The 8,085-nt window shown below is 43.8% G+C and overlaps 2 protein-coding genes across 7 annotated transcripts; one reads left to right on the top strand and one right to left on the bottom strand.

The window, feature by feature from the left end:
- Positions 1–92: 92 nt before the first annotated feature.
- Positions 93–2,687, bottom strand: LOC148387965 (UAP56-interacting factor-like). Of its 2 annotated transcripts, none has more exons than XM_088397444.1 (9): positions 2,507–2,687; positions 2,114–2,248; positions 1,913–2,052; positions 1,469–1,611; positions 1,278–1,344; positions 1,135–1,190; positions 943–1,017; positions 736–862; positions 93–624 (listed from the first exon to the last, which is right to left on the bottom strand). In XM_088397444.1, the coding sequence occupies exons 1-9, from the start codon at positions 2,562–2,564 to the stop codon at positions 532–534; spliced, it is 894 nt and encodes a 297-aa protein (XP_088253570.1). In that variant the 5' UTR covers positions 2,565–2,687; the 3' UTR covers positions 93–531. The 2 variants fall into 2 exon arrangements, with proteins under 2 accessions (XP_088253570.1, XP_088253571.1); XM_088397445.1 differs by having other exon boundaries at positions 1,469–1,515.
- cpdp (CPD photolyase) lies at positions 1,945–7,985 on the top strand. 5 transcript variants are annotated; one of them, XM_088397440.1, is made up of 10 exons: positions 1,945–2,069; positions 3,446–3,756; positions 3,853–4,001; positions 4,130–4,312; positions 4,387–4,545; positions 5,155–5,353; positions 6,104–6,256; positions 6,524–6,645; positions 7,115–7,274; positions 7,365–7,985. In XM_088397440.1, exons 2-10 carry the CDS (start codon positions 3,486–3,488, stop codon positions 7,511–7,513), a joined length of 1,545 nt encoding a protein of 514 aa, XP_088253566.1. In that variant the 5' UTR covers positions 1,945–2,069; positions 3,446–3,485; the 3' UTR covers positions 7,514–7,985. The 5 variants fall into 5 exon arrangements, with proteins under 5 accessions (XP_088253566.1, XP_088253568.1, XP_088253564.1 ...); XM_088397442.1 differs by lacking the exon at positions 1,945–2,069 and adding an exon at positions 2,758–3,107 and having other exon boundaries at positions 3,471–3,756; XM_088397438.1 differs by lacking the exon at positions 1,945–2,069 and adding an exon at positions 2,758–3,107.
- The last annotated feature ends 100 nt before the right edge of the window (positions 7,986–8,085 follow it).

Genomic DNA, 8,085 nt, shown 5'->3' with positions numbered 1-8,085 from the left:
ATGTGTGCTGATTGGATTTTTAACAGACACATAATGTCATTTTACAAAACATACAAAGGCCACACAATAATCTCTACTGCACCATGTAAATGTCAAATATAAGATTGGCAAAATTTAATTTCAGATGTCATTTTATTTGCAGCAAAGCAGGCAGCTTACATAGACTGCGACAGTAAAAGGAGCTGCAGTGTCAATTGGATTTGTTTGGCTTTCAAAGTATATTTTTATTTCATCTATTTGAGCCACTTTTAGCTTTTGTCATATTTGATCAGTTTATGTATTGTGCTTTGCTTCAGCTCCAGTTTGTTGTATAAAGCTGAACCGAGTCAAATGAAAATGTGACGAGGAATGTCATTGAATTGACGAAATTGTTCAAACAAGAAAAATACATTGCGGTTCAGTTTGCATGTTCTCCCCGTGCCCGCGTGGGTTTTCTCCGGGCACTCCGGTTTCCGCGGGGGGGGGGGGGAGTAAATGAGTCCGCACATGGAGAAGCGTTGGGCTTCTGTGGGCTTTCGTTCTTCCTGAAGCCTAGTCCACTATAACAAATCTTTTGCCTTTACTTATTTGTGAACGTCGTTCTTTGAAGATGCGGAATCTTTCATTCAAAGTCATTGACGTTTGCTTTTGGGAGGATGAAAAGAAAACAAGTGTGCTGCGTTAGCCCATCAAGTGAATTTTAGGCTCACCCTAAAACTGTCAGCCTCAGGTCAACGTGTAAGTTATAGAACTTACTGGTTTCCCCACACTATTGATGTCAAATTTGAGAGGAACTCCCTTTGGAATTTTCGTCTCTGACGTTTCCACGTTACTGATGGCCAAGCGAGCCGTCATGGCGTGCAGAGTCCAAGCAGAAGGAGGCCTACGGAGAGAAACCAGGTCAAACGAGTCATGAGCCTTGTGTGTGTCAGAATTGGTCAGTGTTGCATGAGTCTGACTTACTCAGGCTGAGTCATGGCCCTGGGATTGTCTATGGAAACAGTCAAGAATCCAGTGCTACTTGTTGATGCCCGCCACCTAGTGGATAAATACAATCGATGCTTTTGGATTTCCTAATCAGTTGTCAGTTTGGAGATGTATGAGATGGATTTTGCCGGACAGCAATGATATTGAACAACAACAACAACAACTCACGGTCGAGTTCTGATGTTAAGAGTGTGAGAATTTGGCTCCTGCGCCAAAGTTTGCACCTGATGTGGAGTACAAAACAGCATGTTCAATAACCGCTTCTGACACAATATGTTTGGATCCATCATCAGAAACACTCATCCTATTACTTGGAGTCCTCTGTGATGAAGAAATGTTGCCTGGCGTGCATCCGTCCGATCCACGGAAGGAAGATGTCTTCATGAAAGGAAGACAGAAAAATGAATGCCGTTCCATATACGGTATTTGATTTTTGGAAAAACAACCAATAAGAGGTCCACTCCAATCAGCTTTGGTAGATGAGTAGCAAAGGTTTTCTCACCGTCGCCGCACTTGAAATGCTCCGTTGACTAGCGTTCCGCTGGAGTCCTTGTTGGTGGCATTTGTGTACAAAGCACAAATCCCAACATTTCTTTCAATGCAGCGATTGTATTGAAAAAAAGCTTGGCTCTTTTGCCTTGTTTTCTAAAAAGAAACAAAACACTTTGCACTTTTTCCATGAAAAACAACGAATAATACTGCCGTTTATTGAACGGTTGTAATGCCTTTGTGTATTTAGGGCTTACACATGAAGAAATAATGATGCAAACGTTTAATAATTCACATTCTATTTAATTATCGAATTCTTGTACGTATGTTTGGTCACATGACCAAATAACCCAAAAGCCAATTGTCCACGTCACGTTACTCAAAGTGAATAATTGATCACCCAGACTTGGTGGTCATTATGACATGAAAGGGTGTGAATAGGGTTACGTCCTGTCACCTGACTGGGTCGCCTGAGGAGGGTCGTGTTCTTCCGAGCTGCCGGACGGCTGACGACCCCCTGACCTCTCTGCGCACCCGGCATGACCCGAGGAGTTCTTAATTTAGTTGCTGCTCCTCCTCCACCTCCTAACACGCCGCCTGCAACGTAATCGTAGGTATGGATGTGCTGCCGACGAGGCAATATTAAGAAGAAATATACCATTGCTGTTTATGGCCCAAGTTTTCATGTTTCCTTGCGTTACAGGAGTCCTTTGCCGACGACGGGTTTGTTGACTTTTGTAGGGTTGTTTCCTTTTTGTGTGCTGCTCTTTTTTATTCAGCCGAATTATGTCATCTGCCAAAAATCAATCAGAAGAGCAATGTTAACAGAGACTGGTAGAGTCACAGAAAGTCATAGAAGTGGCCTTCCTTTGCAATGTATCTAATCATCAACAAAATGTATATGACTTGTTTGTTTTCTTCCAGTCTAATATCATTGCATGTGTGAGTAAAACGGCGTACGACTAAGTGAAATAAATGAACTGAACCCAGTTGACTGACAGCAACAGCGAGGGAGGGATCCATTTGTAGGCATCCATGCTGAGGACCTTACCTAATGACATGTCCACTTTATCGCGAACCAACGGCTTTTTAAAATTGCCTTCATTCATCCCGAAGGGAGGCGCGAACAAACGCGTAAAATAAATAAAAATCAATCGTGATGTTTGATTCTGTGAACCCTTTCAAGCTGAAATCTTGTCCAAGACCCTCCCCACCGCCCGAACGTAAACTGCGCTACGCATGCGCGAAAAGTAGTGTTGCATTGTGGACAATGAAGTTTAGAAGGTAACCCGGAAGTGGGTTCGGCTGCGTCCCATTTAGTCCGTCATAGCTAAGAACAGGCTAGGTAGCGAGATAGATTCAAAAAAAAAAAAAGAAAGTACAGAACAACTAAAACCCAAAATAAACCGCATCATGGCAGAATATATGGGCCAAACATGCTGAAGGAATTCGTTTTCAGTAGTCACTCTAATTTCACAGCAAAATGAGAGGTCGTTAAGCGATGTAGTACACTTCATTTTTTTCATACTGCCGCACACTATAGCTTTTTTTTATGCGGGACTTCGCTCGATCCGGCTGGAGGCGAGTAGCCGCGTCTCGCCAAATAGAACGCAACCCAGAGTGTTACCAAATATTCACGTCGTTACTCAATCGTAAGTTGTTGTTTAAACGCAAGCCACTCGCCGCTTCATTTTGAACGTTAGAAAACACAAACGAATGCACATTGCACTTCATTCGAAAATACTGTGTTCTCGATTTGAACTTGGTCTTTTTTTACTTCATTTTCACCGTGCATGAGGCATCGTGTTACAAGGACGTAAGTTGGAACACGAGTAAACGCTCACTGCTTCAATGAATGTCTTTTACATAGGAATAGTTGTTACGATTTTATTGTCCGTTTTTAGTGTTGCGCGTTCTGCTGTGTTTTTATTTTTTCTTATAATGCGTTGTATTGTTTTGTCATGTTGTATTCTATTTTCTCATTTCACAGCTCATTTTTTGCTTTCCTTACCAAGTCATTCACTACCATCATGTCAGGCCAAAAGCGCAAAGCAGCTGGGGCCGCCGCCGCCGCCGCTGCTGCTGAGTGCAGTGCTAAGCAGCTGAAGTTGGCCTCCACTAAGGAAGGTAATAAGGTGAAAGCATCAGGGTGGCTGCAAGACCTTGTCAAACAACAGAGAGATGACAACAAGGACATGAAAGTCAACAAGAAACGTGTGCGATTCATATCAGACGCGCAAGAGGCAAAGCAGGACTCAGAAGGGGTCCTCTATTGGATGCTAAGGGACCAGAGAGTACAAGGTGAACTAACACATGATGGCATGCGCTGAGAACCAAAAGCATTCGGCTCCTCCTTTTAGTCATTTGAATAACACATGGATATTTCCTTTTCTTTAGATAACTGGGCATTGATCTACGCCCAACACCTTGCCATGAAAAAGAAGCTGCCTCTGCACGTTTGTGTCTGCTTGTTTGTCCCCAAATCAGAGTTGTCCACCCTGAGACATTACGGTTTCATGCTGAAAGGTCTGGAAGAAGTTGAAAAGGTACAAAAACCACATCTATATTTAGCACTGCGTCATTCAGAACAGTACATGTCAAGCATAGCCAAACCTGTTGCAATCTGTCCACATGAATCATTTGAGTATATTTCATTGCCGTTGTCATCACGCAGGAATGCAAATCTCTCGACATCCAGTTCCATTTGCTGCACGGCTCTGCGGCCAAATTGCTGTCCGGCTTTGTGTCCGAGCGCGGCTTTGGGGCAGTCGTGACGGACTTTTCACCTCTCAGGGAGCCTCTCAAGTGGTTGGATGATGTCAAAAAGGCTCTTCCAGATGGTGTTCCACTCATTCAGGTAACTGGATTTGGCTTCTCTGAAATTCCCTGAATATTTTCATTTTTAATTGGGCACTTGATTTTCTTCTCCAGGTTGATGCCCACAATATTGTTCCGTGCTGGCTAGCATCTCCTAAACTTGAATATGCTGCCAGGACAATCCGGGGGAAAATTACAAAACTTTTACCAGAGTTCCTTACTGATTTCCCTGTGGTTGAGAAGCACCCCCACGCGGCAACAAAAACCACTCAAGTAAGTTCAAACACTGTTCTCTTGTGTGGGATTATTTCAGAAATGTCTTAGGTTTAGGGCAGTGGTTCGTAACCTTCTTGGAGGTATCCAACCCCGGCAGTTTCATATGCGCGTTCACTGGACCCCTCTTTGCTGAAAAATACAATGATTTTTTTCAAATTCAAGACGACAATGTTTTTTACTGGTGCACAAAATGAGCCATGCATGAACATCACCTTGTTCAAAGAACAAAAGCAACATAGTGCATGAACTCACAACAAATGACACACCTGTGTGACTTCTGCTGTTGCCTTTTGCGAGACCAGTTCAGATACGCGTCATCGGAAATTGACATGATAGATGGGTGTGTTCGGACCTCCACAGTGGAGCCTCCGCCAAACCCCTGAGACTGACACACCGAACCCCTAGGGTTCGATCCGACCCAGGTGAAGAACCGTTGGTTTAAGGTTAACGTTATTGATTGAAAAATGATGACTATCTTCCCTCTGTAAAATATGATTAATCACAAATGTAACAAGATTACATCTTTTGTTTTTCTTCAATGATTAGGATGTTAATCTACTCCTGACTGAACCGATGTAATCACATTTCCCCCCCTCTTCCCCGCAGCGAGTAGATTGGGCCAAAACAGTGGCTTCACTGCAGGTGGACAGAACTGTGGACGAGCCGGAGTGGGCCCAGCCGGGCACCGTGTCGGGAATGGCCATGTTGGAATCCTTCATCGACGTTCGCCTCAAACTGTTCGGCGCTCACCGTAATGACCCCAACGTTGCTGCGCTCAGCCAACTCTCTCCTTGGATCCGCTTTGGTTAGTAGAAACCCAGAAGAAACACGAGTTCAACACTTATACCATATTCGATGCTTCACCGTGCTTCCTAAAACCCGCATTGGTGCTCGGAACTCGAGACGAGAAATCATCCAAATGACGGTCGGTATCTTAAGAAAAAAACGATAAATCGATCGACTTGTGAGTCAAACTCCTACTGTACAAAATGCAGCATCTACTTACGGTCAATCAAGAAACGGAGTGAACTTTGAAAACCCAAAGTCTGTTTTTGCTCCCTCAGAATGCCCCCCAAAAAATGGAACGGCTGTCCAACAGCTTTAAAGTGCGGAATGGGGCTGACTCGATAAAAAGAAATTCTGCGTAAATGGATCTCTAGCGAGCCTGACGATGCCGTCCGTCACTCTACGCCGCCTCTATCCATAATGCGACTGACTGTGCGGCAATTTCCCGCGCCGTCATGCAGCTTGTCTCTTCTCCTCAAACCACCGGATTGCTTTTGTCACAGTGCTCTTCTATTGATTTCTCCAGAGAGCCAATGGTCTCAGCGGTGTATCACAAAGAGGCATAAGTGCTTGTCTCTTGCATCCTCCACGTGCCATAAGCACGGTTCAGTTCTACCGTTGAACCCTTTTTTTATCGCGGGCAATATGTTCCAGACCAACCGTGGCAGAACACATCGAATCGGGTTTCAATCTGTGATATAGCATAAAGGGTCGTTCGCTGCGGCTTTCTGATGTTCCGATTTTTTTTTTTTGTGATTGATGCCATCAGGACACGTGTCTGCCCAGCGTGTGGCACTGCAAGTCCAGCGTGGCGGGAAGGACGCCAGTCAATCAGTCGCACCCTTCATCGAAGAGCTGGTGGTGCGCAGAGAACTGGCGGACAACTTCTGCTTTTACAACGAGAATTATGACAGTGTGAAGGGTCAGTTGAGATCTTTTAAGTCTTGTTGCCAATTACGGGCTGAAAGAAGAACTTTGCGCGAGTTAGGTTCCGGACAAATTTTACCGGGGGGCGACGACGACGTCAGTGACTCCCCTCACTGCGCGTCACTGGACTTAACCAATGTCTGGTGGCAATTAAAACAACAAAATTGACATTCTTGCTTCATTTAAGGATGGAATAAAAGTGAATGTTAAGGGATGAACCGGTTTATTTTTTTAACCTGTCAACATTATTTCTTTGATCCAGGTGCTTACGAATGGGCTCAAAAGAGCTTGAGCGATCACGCCAAGGATAAACGGCCATATCGGTACACCCGAGAGCAACTGGAGAAAGCCAAGACGCATGACAAACTGTGGAATGCAGCTCAGGTATGACATTTGACTCAAATTTGAGGGAGAATATGATGCAATTGAGCAGTTCTGGCTTTTAAAGCTCTCATTTTGTGGGCTAAAATGAATGGAATCCATTTTGGAATACAGCTGGTACAATAAATTGCGGAAGGTGAATACAACCGGTTGAGGCTATACCCGGCGGCCTCTCACCAAAAGTCCAGACTCCAGCACACCCGCAACCTTAATGAGGACAGAAGTTGAATGGATGGAAATGGTGGAAAACCTTTGAATTGCTCGTTTACAAATAATTGTGTCTCCGGGGCACCTGCCAAGCCATCCGGTGCGAAATGAACAGACAGACATTTATTTGTGAGCAGCCGCTGTTACAAAATGTCTCTGTCATCAACACCTTTTCATCTTTTTCTTTTCTGGCCAGCGTTGACATAAGAATGTAAGTCGGAGATGCGCTATTGTCGCTGACCGACTGTTGCCTCCTTTTTTTTAGTATCAGATGATCTCCGAGGGCAAAATGCATGGTTTCCTGCGAATGTACTGGGCCAAAAAGATTCTCGAGTGGACTTCTTCACCGGAGGAGGCGCTCGCCATCGCTCTGTATCTCAACGATCGCTACGAGCTGGATGGCCAAGACCCCAACGGATTTGTGGGTACGCCACAGGACCTTTGTCTTCATACATGTCACGTTAAGCCAATTGGCGTTTCCTTGACTGATTGCACTCTTTGGTCTTCCCGTTTAGGTTGTATGTGGTCCATCTGTGGCATCCACGACCAAGGATGGGCAGAGAGAGAGGTTTTTGGGAAGATCCGCTACATGAACTACAAAGGCTGTCTTCGCAAGTTTGACGTACCCAGGTTTGAGAAAAAATACTGTCCCAAAGGTCTTTGAGAGACCTGTTTCCTCTGTTTGTTGGCGGTTTGGGCCTGGAGATTACAGAGACGTCTTGTGACATGTAGGTCAAAACCTTTGTTCTTAGATTGGAAGTGTCCATATCTGGATCATTAGACTTTTTTTTCTCCTCCATAAATGTATATGAACAATGCTTTACACATTTCTTAGACCACCTGTCAAATGACACTTCCATGGGAAAACGTGATTTGAGATACAAATATTTGGAATGACAAGCGTGGTCACGGAACAAATCCATCTGGTATCTTAAAGCATCACACTACTTAAATATTTGCTCATTTCTTTGAAAAACTGTCGTAAATTAGAAAAGTTAATTAGAACAATATTTTGCATTATTTAAACTTGAATTATAATTGAAAACCCTTTGCTTGTGTATTAACCTTATCTTAAACACAAAATATGTTTTTGGTCATTTCTGATGGCGAATAGATTTGTGAAGGACTGCATAACCTTTACATTATTTTTCAGACTGTTTGTTTTTAAGAATAAAAATGTGTTTCCCAAAAATTTGAAGTATTTGTGAAAAAAGGACTGAAAAAAAGAACACTTGG

This window comes from Syngnathus floridae, chromosome 14 (genome assembly GCF_059516105.1).
Source record: "Syngnathus floridae isolate MCC-2025c chromosome 14, RoL_Sflo_1.0, whole genome shotgun sequence".
NCBI lineage: Eukaryota > Metazoa > Chordata > Actinopteri > Syngnathiformes > Syngnathidae > Syngnathus > Syngnathus floridae.
The sequence above is the reverse complement of the archived record's forward strand: the minus strand, read 5'-3'. Positions and strand labels throughout refer to the sequence as shown.

Coding starts and splice junctions, on each gene's coding strand:
- LOC148387965 (XM_088397444.1), bottom strand. CDS start 2,564: ATGAATGAAGGCAATTTTAAAAAGCCGTTGGTTCGCGATAAAGTGGAC. Junction 1,612..1,912: donor TCCTCAGGCGACCCAGTCAG/GTGACAGGACGT, acceptor GTTTCTTTTTAG/AAAACAAGGCAAAAGAGCCA. Junction 863..942: donor AGGGCCATGACTCAGCCTGA/GTAAGTCAGACT, acceptor TTCTCTCCGTAG/GCCTCCTTCTGCTTGGACTC.
- cpdp (XM_088397437.1), top strand. CDS start 3,249: ATGAGGCATCGTGTTACAAGGAC. Junction 3,757..3,852: donor AAGGGACCAGAGAGTACAAG/GTGAACTAACAC, acceptor CCTTTTCTTTAG/ATAACTGGGCATTGATCTAC. Junction 6,646..7,114: donor AACTGTGGAATGCAGCTCAG/GTATGACATTTG, acceptor CCTTTTTTTTAG/TATCAGATGATCTCCGAGGG.